The 17,490-nt window shown below is 49.9% G+C and overlaps 2 protein-coding genes and 1 non-coding gene across 12 annotated transcripts in view; 1 reads left to right on the forward strand and 2 right to left on the reverse strand.

Annotated features, from left to right (window-relative positions):
- Ttc13 (tetratricopeptide repeat domain 13) overlaps positions 1–2,387 on the reverse strand; it is a 58,284-nt gene extending 55,897 nt beyond the window's left edge. For all 8 annotated transcript variants that reach the window (XM_078023037.1, XM_078023036.1, XM_078023035.1 and 5 more), the window contains exon 1: positions 2,109–2,387. In XM_078023037.1, coding sequence (XP_077879163.1) covers positions 2,109–2,355 — 247 coding nt within the window. In that variant the 5' untranslated portion in view covers positions 2,356–2,387. The remainder of the gene's footprint in view (positions 1–2,108) is intronic.
- Positions 2,388–2,479: 92 nt separating this feature from the next.
- Arv1 (ARV1 fatty acid homeostasis modulator) lies at positions 2,480–13,276 on the forward strand. Of its 3 annotated transcripts, XR_013426607.1 has the most exons (7): positions 2,481–2,682; positions 4,700–4,819; positions 6,939–7,092; positions 9,822–10,046; positions 10,738–10,882; positions 12,683–12,882; positions 12,996–13,276. XR_013426607.1 is itself a non-coding variant. In XM_005320420.4 (6 exons), the coding sequence occupies exons 1-5, from the start codon at positions 2,530–2,532 to the stop codon at positions 10,878–10,880; spliced, it is 795 nt and encodes a 264-aa protein (XP_005320477.4). In that variant the 5' UTR covers positions 2,481–2,529; the 3' UTR covers positions 10,881–10,882; positions 12,683–13,276. The 3 variants fall into 3 exon arrangements, 2 of the variants coding, with proteins under 2 accessions (XP_077879164.1, XP_005320477.4); XM_005320420.4 differs by having other exon boundaries at positions 12,683–13,276; XM_078023038.1 differs by lacking the exon at positions 4,700–4,819 and having other exon boundaries at positions 2,480–2,682; positions 12,683–13,276.
- Positions 8,531–8,603, reverse strand: Trnaa-agc (transfer RNA alanine (anticodon AGC)). Its single transcript has one exon. It is a non-coding gene; the product is annotated as a tRNA-Ala (tRNA).
- Positions 13,277–17,490: the final 4,214 nt, after the last annotated feature.

The raw sequence follows: 17,490 nt of genomic DNA on the forward strand, positions 1-17,490 counted from the left end.
TGAGCAGGTACAGACTGGGCAGCTTCCACTCAGCTGAGAAGCAGTGTGCTGCCAGGTTGGCTCTTCATACAGGTGCTGGCTTCATATGGACAGGCTTGTGGCTGGAGAGACAGATAGCCACAAGCCTGTCCACTGATGAGATCTAGCCTGTGAATCTGAAGAGCTGATCAGTGTTGGATTCTAATACTCTTCCAGAACACTGTGTTGATCATAAGGGGCTCCAGAGACAGACATCAGCTGCCCCTCCGGCCAGTATGTGCTTAGTTATAGACCCTGAATAATGTGTCCTTGCCTCCTAGGACCGAGGACTGGAGCAGGCTTCACAGGCTCCAGCTTCCACAGAACAGTCCAGGGTTAGGAGGGAGAAGCAAGAGGCATTTCAAGGAGTCTCCACAACAGAGTTTTTATCACAGACTGCAAAAGTAAAGACTAGAGCCCCAAGCAGCGTGCTGTTGACACTGGGAAGGTCAGGGGCAACTACAAAGCCACTGTGCCTCTTCTGCACCTGCTGGCAGCTCCTGCACATTCAGGGCAGCCAGGGAAGCTGTCTGAAGTCCCACCAAGAAAACTGAAGTATCTAAACCCATCAAGTTCAGAGGCTCACAGTATGCCTCCCCAGAAGCAGAGAACATGAGACAATGTACTCCGTATTGAGGGAATGGGAAAGGGACAGAAGGGCTCCTCCAATTGCCCAGTAGAAACTACATTTGTGGTTAAACGGGGGGGGGGGGGGCCCTAACACAAGTCTGAGTTGGTTTAAACAAGGATTCTTAAATAGGCACAACCTGATGCTGCTGGACAAAGTGAACCATCTAAGCCAGTGCCACCAACCGACTCTCTTCAGCCAGTGTGTATCACAGGCCTCAAGGAGGGAGGGGAAAAGCAAACTGATGACTGACAGGCTGGAGAACACTACTGGTGTGCCTTCCCACGAACAACCAACCAGCAGCCAAGACAAAAACAGGCATCAGGCCTAGTGGACAGCTCCTCCTACCAGCTAGACCTCAGGGAACTCACACTTCCACTGTGCCTTGGATTCTCCACCTGAGCCAAGAAGCTACCATTCAATGAGGCAGCCACAGCTTTTCTGATAGACTAACACAGGAGGCCTGCAGACTGAGAGCTAAGAACAGCACCTGCACACTGCTACCTTCCTTAGCTGTTCCCGGTTGGAAAACAAAACCCAGCGTCCAGGCAATCTCCAGTGAGGGTGCACATCATGGTGTGCACAAGGGCACTCAGATCACAGTGACACCGGTAATGGCCATTCCTTTTCTATATAACACTGGTCCTGTGAGTTACCAGTATACACTACAAAGAAGTCACACGCCCTCAGTGAGAATTCCTCCAGGAAGTCAGATTATGCCAAAAGGAAATCAGACATCTGATCTTGACATCTCAATAAAACAAATATTGTCTTTGCAGGTACAAGTTGTTAAACACCTTGTGGAGCCTTAAAAGCAACCAGTCAGGTCCTAATGAGCCTAGGAGACCTAGGCCCTTCCCAAGGCAAGCCACAAGGGAGCCCACACACAGCAGAGGGGAAAGAAGGGCTCAAAGGGGAAAGACACTACAGAATTCGGAACAACAACAAAAAAATGCTCATGTGCATGTTACGCCCAGAGGCTGTGGCCTGGGATACCAACAGCCCGACTTCAATGAATGAACCGTCCAGCGGCAACGCGCGGCCTGCAGAGGCCCCAGGTCATTTACCGGCGGGAGCCACCGGGCAGGCACAGAACTGGGTGTCCGCGCAGATGCAAGGGGCCTGCCCTTCCTTCTCCCAGGTGGAACTCGTAGGGAGAAGACCTGGACACCAGACGTGCAGCCAGTGGGCTCCCGCAGGAGGTGTCCGCGTCCACGTCCACGAGTCGCCCTCGTCCCTCGCCGCCTCCTCCCTCCACATCGCCCGCCTTCTCCAGGCCCTCCTCTACCCGCCTCCTCCCTCCCCGCCGCCCGCCTTCTCCTCCCGCAGGCCGCCTTCTTCCCTTCCCCCCTCTTTCTCCCTCCCCTCGCCGTCGCCCGCCTTCTCCCTTTCCCCCACCGCCCACCTTCTCTCTTCCCTCACCCCCGCAGCCCGAGGGCGTCACCACAGCGGGCCCACTCACCGCACTCAGCCGGGTACTGGTCCGTCCAGTCCCCCGACTGCGGGCAGCCGCCGCCCGCCGCAGCGTCCTGCTGCTGCCGGTGCTGCAGCTCCTGCTTGAGCAGGGACAGCGGCGAGTAGTGCTCTGTAGCCCGCGCGCAGCCCAGCCCCGCCAGCAACAGCAGCAGCAGCGGCAACAGCAGCGGCGGCGGCGGCACCCGGGCCCCCGCGCCGACCCGGCAGCCGCAGCCGCGGCCGGCAGGTGCCATCTTCGCGCACGGCGCAGGCGCGGCGCGCCGGGCGGGTGGGCGCGGCGCCGCGGCCTCACCCGCCGCGAGGGGTACTCGCGGCCGCGCGCCCCGGCCCGCGCATGCGCATAGATTCTGCGGACTTCCGGAGCGGCGTCGTGACTTCCGCCCGGGACCGGAAGGGCACCCGTGGCCATGGGAACGGGCGGGCGCAGCGGTCCGCGGCCGTCCAAGGGCTCGGGGGGCGCCGTCTTGGGCCCCTGCCGGTACCGCTGCATCGAGTGCAACGAGGAGGCGCGGGAGCTGTACCGGGACTACCGCCACGGCGTTCTGAAGATCACCATCTGCGTGAGCGCGGCCGGGCGGCGGCGGGGCCTCGGGTCGGGGACGCAGACTCCGTCAGGCCAGCGCGCGCCTTCGGCAGTGCCTGGAGGACCCGGAGGACGTTCCACTTGAGTGGCGGGTGGGGTGGCAGCACTTGGGGAAAGGCCAGTGCTGGAGGGCGAGCGAGGGCAAGTGAGCTCTGACGCTGAGGGCCCGTTGGTCGGCGGCTGCGAGGGGGAGGTGGACGGCCACGCAAGTAGGGTGGCGCTGGGCGCTGCCCTTTCTGGGCCCCCTGTCATGGGGGTTATGCTTATCTTCCCCTGGCAAACTCTAAGGTCCTGGGGGCTAGAGACAGTGGCCCCAGGTCGTCCGGCGTCTTGGATGTGGCTGGTCTCAGAGTGACTGAGAAGGAACTCTTGCTAGGAACGCACAGCCGCTCTCAGAGTGACTGTCGCTTGAAGGAGTGGGTGCACTAGGAACAGGAGCTTGTGCCGCCTGCTGCTGGTGTCTGCTGGCCTACTTCTAAAGATGGGGTTTAGAGAACTTCTGAAGGACAGGCAGGGACCCATTTAGAAATGCAGGAGCATTCCACCATGAAGGGAGGACATGTGCTCTGCAGGAATAGCATGGGAGGGGTCTATGAGAGAGCCTTGCCTGTGAATATGGGGTTGTTTCTGTTTAAAGCTGACACTCTTTGCTTAGGTAGAGAGCCGCAGAAATATGAACTCCTGCCAGGCACAGTGGCTGGTGCCTGTAACCCCAGGTCCTTGAGGATGGCAGAGGCAGAAGCAATGCAAATTCCTGGCCACCCTGGACAACTTAGCAAAACTGTCTCTAAGTAAAATGTTTAAAAGGGTTAGGATTGTAGCTCAGTGGTATGGCACCCCTCCAGCATGTGCTAGGTCCTGGGTTCAGTCTCCAGCCCCATAAAATCATTCATTCATTCGTTCACTATGACTTCCCGGCCTCTGTTTCATTGGTTGGATTTGAGTTTGGGGAGTGGCACATCTTCCTTGCTGATTTACTTGGGGATTGGACAAACAAGCCTATTTCCTGTAATGACATGAATGAAGTAGAGAAGCTCTTCAAATTGGAATTGAATCCAAGTTCTTATTGAAGCACAGGATTAATAATCTTCTAGTGTTTTGGTGTAACTAAAAGGCCATCCCAGTGTGTTTGTATACTAGTTGCTTCTCCTTCCATTTCTGTTTTATCTAGTCAGAGTTTCAAAATGTCTCATTTGAATTGTAGCCACCAGTCTTTTTGCAGTGAATTGTAGCACTGACATAGCTTTGTAATTAGCACTGTATCACAAGTCCATGTTCTGCTGGTACTGGATGTGACTACATTGTAGTCAGGTGTCCAGAGAACCCAACTCTATTGAACCTGGTGATCTTTGTGAAAAGCCATTTAGCAGCACATGCTATGGACCCAAGAAAGCAGTGATTGGTGACCTAGGCCCAGGCCACACACCCCTCTTCTCAGAAGCTGAGTAAAGAGCAGGACACCATGCCAAGAATCCTGAGCCAACGGGCCCGGGGAAGCTTGGGTATTCCTTGTCAACACTGAGAACAGGAAGGAACATGGGCTCTCTGCTACAGTAGAGATGGCGAAGGGTGTTGCGCAGCCTGGAGTGAGACCATGGCTGAACACCCTTCTCCAAATCATGTTTCAGGACCACAACATTGGGGCCATCAAGCCAATGGCAACAGTCAATCAGCGAAGGACACTATAGGGTTGTCTTTTAACAATTCCTATAGATCAAAGGTAGAATTAAAAGTAGAATCCTCTGGGAATTAGCCTTTAAGTTGACTATCTTTTAGCTTCCCAAATATGATGTTAAAATTCATATTTCTAGACTAGAAACTTATATTTAGTCCCTTGTAAAGCCACATCTTACATATAGGAACATTTTTATCTGAATGGAAGTATACCTAAATGTGGATGTGGCCTTATTGCTCTACAAGTTTAAAAGTCCACTAAGATTTCTGAATGTATAAATTTGCTTGTTCTAACATTATATTATCTTGTGTTATTTCAGAAATCCTGCCAAAAACCTGTAGACAAATACATTGAGTATGATCCTGTTATCATCTTGATCAATGCTATTTTGTGCAAAGCCCAGGCCTACAGACATATACTTTTCAATACCAAAATAAATGTGAGTTGTGGAAGTTTTTTAATGTTACTTGGTGATGCTTTTGAATTTTGAAAGACTAAAGTGTAAGAAATTCTGACTGGAGTATGAATCTTTTCTCACAATGGCTGGAAATTTCTAGAATTAACAGATGTGGATGCACTGCATGGTGTGAGCTTGGGCTACTGGCAGGATTCAAACAATTAGTTGTGATGGCTCTTCAGTGGGCTACCTATTGAATGGGTTCTCAACAGAATGAAATCAAACAGCTGGGTAGGGAAAGAATCATACCTAAGAGAAATAAACAAACATTAAAAGAAAACTATGAAAAACATAATTTGTTCCATTTCACACTAAGGAAATGTATGAGGTGAATAACAACACTGAGTTGTTAGGAAAGTCCTAACTTTTAAAGTAGTTTTCAAAACATAATCTAGTGTATTACATGGTAAACGCATGAGTAGTTTGAGTAGGATTGATGGGTAAAATACAGGACACTCAGTACCTTTGAAAATCAGAAAAACAAAAGTATGTACCAAATGTTGCATGGAACACACTTGTACAAATTATTTGTTGTGTATATGAAACCTAAATTTAACTGGGTGTCCTATATTTTCCTTTACTTGATTTAGCAACCCTAAATTTGCCCTAAGATAGATATTAACAATTGATTTATCCCTGCCCCATCTCATAGCTGAGTCACCAGAGCATTGATTCTGAGCCTCGGCTGCACATCTAGGACCATCTGGTTGGCCAGTGGAAAGGGAAACATTCCAAGGCCTCCTGGCATCTGCGTGGTCACAGCTCCCCAGGGGTTCCAGGCATCCCTGTGCCCATTGAGAGCCTCCAAACATGCTGGACTCGAGCATGGGTCACACTGGTTGGCATAGGGGCAGAGGCTCGATTCCTAGGAGGAGCTGGGAGAGGGCAGTTCTTACTGCTCAGTAGTCCCTGTTGACCATCAGACATTCAGCTTAGTTTTCCTTTTAACCGTTTTCTTTCAGTATTGATTTGTATTCATCCATCCAGAGGCTTTTTTTTTAGTTCATGTTTAGACCAACAGTTCCTTATGTGCTGCTTGGAACCTTCAGATTAAATGTATTCTCTGACTGTTGTCTGCACCTATATGTGGGTCACATAAATTTTGTGTCAAAAATGTAACAAATGGTGAGCTATTTAAATCAATGATTCTTATGTATATGTTAGAGTTCCCCTAAGAATTGCTATAAAATATATACGTCTAGGTTTTAATATCAAAGATTCTGACTTAGGACTGTGGCCCTGATATTCTTAAATTGAAAAAAATCTCCCTATGTGATTCCAGTGGCCATTGCTGATTAAGAACCTCTGATTTGGATCCCAGCACAGTGGCGCATACCTATAATCCTAGCTGCTTGGGAGGCTGAGGCAGGAGGATTGTGAGTTCAAAGGCCGCTTCAGCAGATTAACGAGGCACTTAGCAACTTGGCAAGACTCTGTCTCTAAATAAAATATAAAAAAGGGCTGGGGATGTGGCTCAGTGGTTAAGTGCTCCTGGGTTCAATCCCCAGTATCCCCCACCAAAAAAAAAATAGGGCTGGAGGTGTGGTTCAGTGGTTGAGTGCCCCTGAGTTCAATCCCTGGCACCCCCACCCCCAAAAAAGGACCTGTGATTTAGGTTAGGGCTGTAGTTAATGGCAGAGCGCTTGCTTCCCTGGCACATGTGAGGCACTGGGTTTGACCCTTAACACCACATAAAATAAAGGCATGTTATTCTTCTATAACTACAAATAAATAAATAAACCAAACCTCTGATTTGCTGAGCACAGTAACACACACCTATAATCCTAGTGACTTGGGAGTCTGAGGCAGGAGGTTTGCAAGTTTGAGGCCAGCCTCAACAAATTAGCAAGACCCTATTAAAAAAAAAAAAATAGGCCAGCGGTAGGTAGCTCAATGGTAAAGCACCCCTGGGTTCAATTCTCAATATCACAAAAGAGCCACTGATTTTCAGAATAGCTACAACTGGCCACTTTATTGGGCAATTCTGAATTTGAAAATGGTCGACAGGGGACAGTCTTCAAACCTACAGCTGTGCCTATAGATACTCGGTATAACTGAGTGCTTCTTTACCTGATTGAGTGGCATTGTCTTTGACCTTTAGATCCATGGAAAACTCTGCATGTTTTGCTTGCTTTGCGAAGCATACCTGAGGTGGTGGCAGCTTCAAGATTCAACACAGAACACTGCTCCTGATGACTTGATCAGATACGCCAAAGAATGGGACTTCTATCGGATGTTTGCCATTGCTTCTTTAGGTAAGGAGACGCCTACCTTTCCATTCTTATAAACCTAGTACTTAACTATTTTGGCACTGTGGTGCATTCCTGTTATCTCAGCGGCTCAGGAGGTGAGACAAGAGTTCAAAGCCAGCCTCAGCAACTTAACAAGTCCCTAAGCAACTTAGTGAGACCTTGTCTCAAAATAAAAAGGGCTGGGGATGTTGCTCAGTGGTTAAGCCCCCCTAGGTTCAATACCTGGTACCAAAAAACAAAACTAAGACAAATGGTTTTAATCCTTGGCAAGAGAGATAGTTGATATAGCACTTGAGACTAAATTTTCAGCTCTACCACTACCCTGCTAGGTGAATTCATCTAAATCACCTACTTTCTTATATGTTAACAAACGTGCATAGGAATAGTCATATTTAATATTAGAAAGTTTCATAAAATGTTTTGAAACGTTGATAAAAGTTGTAATTTTAAATTTCTGATTATCCAATCTGAAGATTATTAAACCCCATCTTTATTAAAAAACAGACTGACATTACCCAATGCATTAGCCAGCTGCTTAGTACTAATGCAATATATTGAACAGGGAAAGCTTGCAACTTAACTGCCTTGTTCCTTGGGGAAATTGGCTAACCTGCCCGCCCCCAACACATTTATGTTTGGAAAGTTCTTTCTTCAGCATCAGATTTGTGACTTGTCCTTCTAGGGTCAGAATTATGTGAAATTGATTTCTGTGGCTATTTTCATACTAATTTCTATGATTCTCTGCTGCTCAATCCTTCAATTAAAGCTGGGCACAGGCACCAACTAGAGTCCCAGCTTCTCAGACAACTGAGGCCAGAAGATCACTTGAGCCCAGGAGATCAAGGCAGCCTGGGCCACACAGTGAGACCCCCTATTTTAAAAAAGAGTTTTGGCTGGGCACGGTGGCACAAGCCTGTAATCGCATGCCTGTAATCCCAGCAGTTTGAGAGGCTGAGACAGGAGAATCGTAGGTTCAAAGCCAGCCTCAGCAACAACGAGGTGCTAAGCAACTCAGTGAGATCCTGTTTGTAAATAAAATACTGCTGGAGATGTGACTCAGTGGTTGAGTGCCCCTGAGTTCAATCCCTGGTCCCCCCTCCAAAAAAAAAAAAAAGAACTTTAAAAGTGATAATAATAGATAAATCCTTTGGCTCTAACGAACATCATTTTAGTGGTATGAAGTCTCCAGTCCATTCCGATGTTGCATTTCTGGCCTGTGTGTCCTCATCATCACTCCCTTGGTCTTCTCATCTGCCTACTCAGAATTCCCAAGTGTCTGTCTCTAATCTAGACCTTCCTGAGCCTACCCTGTCCCTCTGCCTTCTCAGCACCCTGAAGCCTTCCACCACACTTCTCAGTACCAACTTATATATATATTTTTTTTACACTTTTTTTTGTTTTGTTTTGTTTTAGGTGGACACAATATCTTTATTTTACATTTATGTGGTCCTGGGGATCGAACCCAGTGCCTCATGCATGCTAGGCAGGCGCTCTACCACTGAGCCACAACCCCAGCCCCCCAACTTATATTTTGGTCAGCTATTTCACTACTGTAACCCAAAGACCTGACAAGAACAGTTAGAGGAGGAAAAGTTTATTTGGGGGCTTACAACTTCAGAGGCCTCCATCCACAGCCAGCCATCTCCATTCCTCAGAGCTTGAGGTGAGCCAGAAAGAACATCATGGCAGATGTGTGTGGCCGAGGAAAGTAGCTGAGAACATAGCTCCAGGAAGCAGAGAGCTTGGCTCAACAAGGACAAAACGTATACCCTGGAGGCATGCCCCAGTGACACAGCCTGCTGGCTCTCAGTCACCACCAAGTGAATCCCTGTCAGGGGATTGATTTGCTGATTGGGTTAAGGCTATCAAAACCCAATCATTTCACCTCTCGATTTCTTACCCTTGAACTTTTGGGCAACACCACACATCTAAACCTGCTTTAATATGACACATGTTCCAGAGGAGCCTGATTCTGTAGGTATAACACAGCTCATGGGGGAAAAGAGACCTAAGGACAGACCACTCAGAATGCATGTGGGTAGGTAAGCAGAAGATTAACAGTCCTACCCACAGCAGTCACACAAGTGAGGCCCTATTGGGCAAGGACTGATAGATGGTGCAGTCCCATGGCCCTGGGATGCCAGGGCAGCTGCTGCCTCCTCTAATCTGGACTCCATATTTTAAGAATATTTTCTAGAGTATAAGGAATTGCATTCAGACATATTATTAAAATTAATAAAGGAAGTCTTTTAATTTAGGTAACAAAACATTCCAAGTCTTGTCAATGCCTAGTGGGAGAACAGACCAAAACAGTGCTTGCAGGGGCCTCAGAGCAGCTCCAGGCCTTGGACCTGGCAGCATTCCTTGGTCATTTGACTCCCCCTGCCCAGAAGCCTTCACAGAGTGGGTTACCACCGTCTCTCAAGGCTGCTTTTTTTTCAGGGGACATTGACAGGCTTGGTTAGAGTCCGTTGACATGTATTTGTTGGCTCCTGCTGGCCAGGTGAGAGACAAAGGTCAGGGCTACAGGGAGAAAGAGGGTCTGGTATTGTGGAAACATTCCTGTGGAGTCAGGGAATCTGTTGTAGTTTGGAATTGAGGGTTGCTTGCTCTGAGGGTGTAGTTTGGATGGAGATATTCAGGGGATTAGTCATAGTCTGGAATTGAGGGTTGCTTGTTCTGAGGTGTACTTTGGATGGATATACATGTTTTCATTTCTCGTTTCCTCCCAGAACAGACTGCCTTTTTCATTGGCATTTTTACTTTCCTGTGGGCAGAACGACCCAGGACATCAAAGAGAAAGCCCCACTTTATTTTGTTGCTTAAAGCGCTGCTGTTGTCAAGCTACGGGAAGCTCCTGCTGATCCCGGCTGTCATCTGGGAGCATGACTACACTCCTCTGTGCCTCAAGCTCATCAAAGTGTTTGTGCTGACATCAAACTTCCAGGCGGTCAGAGGTAAGCTTCTGCTCTGCTCCTTCGCCTCCCACCCACAGGGAAGGTGAAGCCTCGCTTCTGGGCCTTCAGAATCCTGTGGTTGCTTCTGGGGCCACAGCAGGCCAGCGCGCCTATAGTCCCTTGCGCAGGTGGGTGCTCAGGATTCATTCACTGTGACCAGGTGCCCTCCTCTGCCCTCCCCCTGTCCTGTGAAATTCGTGGGTGGCCTTTGTTGCATTACTTTTATGAATGAGTTCACGGGACTGCAAGGGCTGAGTGGCATGGCCAGAGTTAACAAGGCCAGGCAGTTGCCACCCCAGGATGCATGCCAGGCATGGGCATCCACAGCAGGCAGCACCTGTCACGCCAGGAAACATGTCTCCACTTCTTCCTGTCACCGATTTAATGACTGTTCTGTGATGCTGTTACCATCATGCTTACCCTCTTGCAAATGTGACCTTGAGACTATGGTTCTCTGTTGCTCTCTTTAGAACCCGGGAGTCTGCTTTTTGTTTTTCCAAATATTGATGAGACTCTGACTCTCGATTCTCTCAAAGGCTTACTGATGGAAGTGCTAGAGAAGGAAGCAAGCAGAGAAATATAAACAGTGTACATGAAAGAACATCTTTGCCAAACAGCTCACACCCACAGAATTCACATTCCAGTGTCATTGAGACTCCTAAGACTGTGTTGGCTGCCTCTTCTTTCGCAGTGGCCCTGAGCATCAACCGGAAGCTGTCCCTGCTGGCCATCCTGAGTGGCTTACTGCTGGAGAGCTCCACAGTGTGCCTCTTCCAGAGGCTGGAGTGGGACGTCAGCAGCGACTGCGCCATCTATAAGTCCCAGGACTTCTGAAGGTACGGGCGGCCTCAGGCCTTCCCAGCCTAGGCAGCCTGCGCCACCTGGGCACCTCAAGTCTACAGCCCGTGGCTCTGGACCCTTCACTCGAGTCCATATGCCCTCTTCCTAACAGCAGCGTCCCTGCTTGCATTACCTTGAGTCCTGCCCTCACAGAGCAGGGCCTGCCCTGGAGTTCAGCCTCTGCAACTGCCTGCAGCCCTCTCCTGCCCTGCACAGCAAGTCCCCTGCCTCCCCACCTGCTCTTTGCTGCCTTTCTTGCCTTGTCCCTTCACTTCCACCTTTCCTCTGCTTTTGGCCTACTCTGCCCCTGTTCGCTCATACCTAGAGCCTGTAGGCAGTGACCAAGCAGTGCTGTTGGCCCTGAGCACTTCCTGCCTTTGCCCTCTGTTGTGTGGCCTCCTGGAGGCTGTCTGTGTGAGCCTCGCCATCTGCTTCTACACAGGGTGCTCCCCTTCAGCACAAGAGTTCTGCGGACAGACCTCTGGCTGCTCCTCTGTTCTCGTGGCATCTCCAGGGCCTCTCACTAGAGGGCCTGACCCCTGCCATGCACCCCTCACCCATACCGGCCTCCTCTGGCTAAGGACTGAGGTGGTGGGAGCCTGGGCTCTGCATCCAGAGCACCGCCAGCCCTTGTGCTCTGCCCAGGTGCTCGCCTGTCTCCCTAGGGCTATCTGTGGCTGGTGCTGGGAGGTGCATCCTGGGGAGCAGCCATGTCCATGCCACACTTCTGGGGAGTCCAGGTAGTACATTGCCCCTTCCTTGTCCTATCATGTCCACCTGGCGGGTGACCGCCATCTGCTGCCGCAGCCCTCCTGACACCCCACTTCATCTGGTGGCCTGCGTCTCCGCCTGTTCTGCTCTTTTCACCCTCTCCTGCAGGCAGCTGTGGCTTCAGATGCCCTTCTCCCCCATGGGGCGTCTTTCCTCTGCCCACTACCTGTGCCCAGCAGTCGGCCTCAGCCTGCCCCTTCCCCATGCTCACGACTCCTGTATAAAATGTGCTTTCTCAGGCACAGTACACACACCTGTAACCCCAACCACTCCAGAGCCTAATATGGGCTGTTGTAAGTTTGAGGATGGCCTCCAAGATTTAAAGAGACCCTGTCTCAAAAGTTAAAGAGCTCGGGATGTGGCTAAGTGGTAAAGAGCCTCTGGATTCAATTCCTAGGACCAAAAATAAATGAATAAAAGAAAGAAAGTTTTTTCTCCCAGAGTCTCGGGAACTCTGTGTGGCCTTAAAGTTCCCAGGGCAGCTGGCTGCTGGTTGCTGGCTGCTCTTCAGGGTCTTGCTCCTTCTGAAGCAAACCTCCCTTTCCCCTTCTGCCAGGTCTCCTGCCCTGAGTGCCTGCTCTGCCCTTGGTCCTCTTCCTGTCTCTTATGTGCACCTCTGTGCATGTTCCTTCCAGGGCACCCTGCCAGCTCTTCCTCTTGCCAGGTCATTGGGCACTGTCCACTGCTCCTATGTAATGACCAGATGGGCCTTTCTTCCATTTCCTAAGGTCAGCTAGCCTGACACTGAACTCCCTGGGATCTGTGTCCCCCAAAATCATGCTTGCCTGACAGCTTTCCTCAGGCAGTGCCCCTCCTGTCTCACTCTGTTTCCTGTCTAAGGCCTTCACCTGCTGGTGCCACCTCAGTCCTCCCAGAACACAAGGCAGGGGTCCCCCCCCCCGCCCCCGGTCTCCCATCACCTCTTCCTGCTGACCTAGGTGTACCACATCTTTGGTTTCTTCTGGGACAGGGCAAGGCCCTGGCACTGCCCACTGAGGTTCCTCTCCGCTCTCTACCCCCTACAGGTCTGCTCTCCAGCACCGCTGCGGCCCCAGGAGCCACACCGGGCGACTGCACTCCTGCTTACTGGTGCCTGCCCATCCGCGGCAGCTGTGTTCCCAGGATCTGCCTGGACCAACTCAATGCTGGCATTTTGTCCCATTTCACAAGTGTTTCTACTTGTCACTGTCAGTATGATTCACAGTTGGGAAAGCCCTGTCCTGTGGTATGTCATTTCCCATCTGCACCCATGCTCCTGCTGCCCTGCCCTCTCTCGGGATGCTCTGGGAGGCCCTGTGGCAGCCCCTCCCGGACTGTCAGCCGCACGTGCCTTTCCAGGACCCCTCCTCTGCCATCTGTGGAAGGCAGGACCGAAGCCAAGCTCTGTCCTGATGAGCAAGTGAAGCAAAGATAAAAGGCGGAGATGTGGAGTAGAAGCCCTCGTACCCCAGCCCACCGGCCAAAAGGTCTACTCCTGAGCCCCACACAGGGCAAGGTTTCATCCCTTGGAGTGGTCATGTCTTTTCAATTGAAAGTTAAGTTACTGGCTTAAAATGATGATATTTTGTGTTTTTGAAACAACAGAAACACTTTCCTCTTAATAAAGTCTTTCAACTGAATTTTTAAAATTTTTCAATGTAGTAACTAAATTACTTTTTTAAATTGGCAGATGCAGGGCTGGGGATGCAGCTTAGGGCAGGGTAGAGGGCTTGCCTTAGTATGTATGAGGTCCTGGGTTCAATCCCCAACCCTGCAAAAAACAAAAGAAGTTTGGGGTTCTAGCTCAGTAAAGCACATACATGTCCACGTCCTGAGTTCAGTCCCCAGCCGCCCAAAACAAGCAAGCACTGTGACACACTGATGGTAGGTTACAGACTGCTGGTTGACACTATCCACTTCCAAATCCATGCTCCATACCCCCCATCTTTCTTGATCACCACAAAGGTATTTGCTTATCTTTAAAAGAATAGATAACTACTAAATTATTAGGACCACCTCCTTGGTGTCAGTGAGCAGCAATTGGCCAAAGGCTGTGGAACTTCAGGTAGAGCTGGCCTGGACCCATCTCTGACTGAACTCCAGGTGCCAATAACACCATGTGAGGAAAGAAAGGCAAGACTAAGAAATCAGGCTGCTTAGCTAGGGAAGTGGGTCACTGTCCCCACACCTAAGCCCCAGGGCTCATACTGCCTCTGCGTTGGTGGCAGCCTTGGTTTTCCAGCATTTTTTTATGAAAAATTTTAGGACAGATGAATAAATAGTACAGTGAGGACACCCATGTCCAGCCCTGCACATCACAGCCATTCATTTTGCCCCAATTTCTTTGGCGATATTTGGTGCCTTAGTTTGATGTCTATTTTCCGTGCCTCTGCCACCACCACCCCAAAATTGAGATATGATCTAACAGTAGCAAAAATATACTTACATGAAAATCCACTTTAAAGATACAAAATTAAGGGACTGGGGCTGTAGCTCAGTGATAGAGCACTAAGCTTGGCACTCGTGAAGCACTGGGTTCTACTTTCAGCACCACATAAAAATAAAAGGTATTTGACCATCTACAACTAAAAAAAATTTTTTTTAAGTATTTAAAGAAAGAAAAAGATACAAAATTAAGTCACTTTTAGATATTCTTCCTTTATTAAAAACCATGAGCACTCCAGCCACCTGGAAGTCCTGCCTAGTCCGCAGCCATTGACGAGCTGTCCTGAAAATGGATGGAGTCCACTGCTTGCTCTTGAGTTTCAGGAGAGCTGAGAACCAGCGGAGGAAATGCATGGGAGGTGCACATGGCAGGCAGGCTGACACAGCCGTGGAGATGGACAGGGGCCTTTTGTTAAAGGCTTCCTCCAGCAGTGTTTGGAGCCTCTGAACCATATTGGGGAGAAAACAACATGGTGTATGTTTGAGCCAAAGAAAGAATATTGCAGCTATTACAAGACAGAGGCATGAATCAGGAAACCCGAAGACAGTTTTTATAACCAGTCTTAGAATGGCTAAGGGACCTGCTCAAGGTCTCAAGTGACCAGATTGGGTCCTTTCTAGTCTGTGCCTAGGCTAATACAGGGCCCCTAATGTTGGCCTGTTGGTAGTCTAATGGTGGCTCTCTGAGGGTTGGTATGAAGAAGGAATGCTTACCTGTGGGAGGCCATCCTCGCATGTGATTTGAGTTACCTCCCTGGCTAGGTGAGAGGTGCTTAGACACAGCTGTGTCAGAGCTTTCCCCATCCTTTTCCAGGTCCGAGGGCTTTTCCATGCAGAGGCGTGTCTGGCTACTTTCTCGAAGACCCAATAGTCGCCCCTGACTTTGGGATGCTGCCCCCCTTAACCTTCATTGGATGGGACTTTCCCCGGAATTTTTTGTTGCCCAATAAAAGTCGACTCCCTGGCATGTTTCTCTCTCTCTCTCTCTCTCTCTCTCTCTCTCTCTCTCTCTCTCTCTCTCTCTCTCTCTCTCTCTCTCTCTCTCGCCTCTTCAGTAAACCTCGCTACCGCATCGGGTGGCTGGAGCTAGGAGAAGCCGTCCTGGAGCTGGTTTTAAAGGTAATTAGAGTCTTGTCTCTTTAATTTAAAATTCCCTAACGTTTTACTCATGATTCGAACCTTCTTTAATGAAGCCAGCGCTGGTCACTTGGCAGACTTACCAGTCTTCAAATATAGTACAGGAAATAAAGGATAAAAGACCTCTTTCCTCCTGTTTTTGTGCTGGGGACTGAACCCAGGGGTGCTATACATTGAGCTGCACTCGAGCCCTTTTACTTTTTTGAGACATGGTCTCGCAAATTTGCTGAGACTGGCCTACGACTTATGATCTTCCTGACTCAGCTTCCTGAGTCCCTGGGATTACAGGGGTATGCCACTGGGTACAGCTAAAAGGGTTTTTAAAAAATGGGGAACTCCAATAACTGGAACCACATCTAAATACACCTTAGGGTTAGGCTCTGACAGCCCCTTTTCTGCAGGAACACCTGAAACCCTTGAAGGTTACAATATGCCTTTCTGATATCTAATCATAACGTGTCATTCTAAAATTGGGAACAGATTCTTAAGGGGAAAGTTTTTAACTTAATACTAAGTCTCAAATATTCTCTGGCTCCTGAAGGCCAACAGAGGGAAAATAGAACCAAAGCAAAAGACCTGGCTGCCTCAAACAGGATTCTATTTCCTTACTTCTACCTAATGACTGGTATACTGCTTTGTGCCAGGCACCACTCAGAAGCCACAGCAATGACCACACTGCGTTTCTTAAAGCCACCCGTGATGCTCCCATCCTGGAGGCAGAAGTCCAGAGTTGGTTTCACTGGGCCCAGTCAAGGTGTCGGCAGAGCCAAGCTTCCTCTGGAGGCTCAGGGAGAACCTCGGCTTCCTTGCTGCTGTCGCCCCTCACCCTCAGCTAGCTGCTGCAGCACTCCACCTCTCCCACCCCCACAGGGCACCCCAGCGTGTGTCAGTTATCCCTCTACTTCACATAAGGCACCTGTGATGGCACTGAGGACCCACATGAGAACAATCTTCCCATATCGAGACTGCTGAAGACCCTGCAAAGGCCCTTCCACCAGATAAGTTCCTGTCTACAAGTTTCTGAGACTCCTTGGACTAAGCATCTTTGGGGGACCAGTTTTCATCCTGCCACAAAGCCATCTGGCTAATAGGGACTCCCCTACAGTGATATCCCCATTCAGGTTTGGGCAGGACTCCTATGGAGAGAGCCTTTATCTGTGACCTCATCAAAGGATAGGAAGGCAGACATCGGGCAATACAAGGAGCCCTTTGTCAGGCAGCCTGCAATGAAGCACACCGCCCTCCTGGAGCTGCCAGGCCTCTGGGCTGCCCTGGACCATATCTCTGCACCAGCCAAGAGGCAAGACTGGGCGCAGCTTTGAAGATTCCCTTGCAACATCCAAAGAATGCTGTTGAACCCCTCCCAGTTTCCCAGAAGACGCCTGGCACAGACAAACCCAGCAGGGACACCAAGCAAGCACCTGCCCAGAGGTGAGCCTCTACCTTCTGTCCCTGGGCTATGCCTTGAACTCAAGGTCAGAACCCTCACTGCATGCTCCCAGTCGTGCTGAATCCCCCAACTTCCCTCTCCTGCCCTGCCCTCTCTCCTGCCCCTGTGGTCCTGACTTCCAAGCCAGGACTTCTGACTTTTAAAAACATTTTATTGTGTTGTGTGACTTTTTATAAAGCAGAATTAAATAACTTTGGAAACAAAGGTGGCATGTTGGTGATCCCAGTCCACTTAAGATAAATGAGTGTCCATGGGTTGCCCCTCTGCACTGGAGCACTGCCCTCCAGAGGACAGGCTCCGGCTCCCTCCAGAGATGGCAGAGGAGCTCTGTCCCCAGAGACACACAATCCACAGGCACCACCTGCCAAGGAACCATGGGTGCCAAGGGGTGCTGCCAAAGCCCGCACAGTCTTGTTGAAGCTTCCCAGTTGACCCTCAACATGGTCAGACTGACCTAAGTGCTATCTCATGGTAAAGAAGGGCCAGCCTCAGATAAATAGGATCCCACAGGTGACTGGACCTGCTGCTTTTGACTTCCTGTCCCTGAAGAATCATCTTGTCAAAGGGTGAAGGCAGCTTACTGGCACCCTTCACAGTAACTACTGTCAGCAGAGGAACTGAGCAGGGTGCCCTCTGCCAGTGTGGCCCAGTTCCTGAGGCCTGGCATGCTCTGCTCCTAAGTCAGGCTGTACTTCCCAGTATCATCCTGAAGGAGGCACCGGTGAGCACTCATCACACTGGAAGGAAGAAGGCAGGGGACTGGACAAAGTCCAGACCTTGCTGCAGATGGCGGCCTGTTACTAATAAGAGGGCTGCTGAAGC

This window comes from Ictidomys tridecemlineatus, chromosome 10, assembly GCF_052094955.1.
Source record: "Ictidomys tridecemlineatus isolate mIctTri1 chromosome 10, mIctTri1.hap1, whole genome shotgun sequence".
Lineage (NCBI taxonomy): Eukaryota > Metazoa > Chordata > Mammalia > Rodentia > Sciuridae > Ictidomys > Ictidomys tridecemlineatus.

Coding starts and splice junctions, on each gene's coding strand:
- Arv1 (XM_005320420.4), top strand. CDS start 2,530: ATGGGAACGGGCGGGCGCAGCGGTCCGCGGCCGTCCAAGGGCTCGGGG. Junction 4,820..6,938: donor TTTTCAATACCAAAATAAAT/GTGAGTTGTGGA, acceptor TTTGACCTTTAG/ATCCATGGAAAACTCTGCAT. Junction 10,047..10,737: donor AAACTTCCAGGCGGTCAGAG/GTAAGCTTCTGC, acceptor CTTCTTTCGCAG/TGGCCCTGAGCATCAACCGG.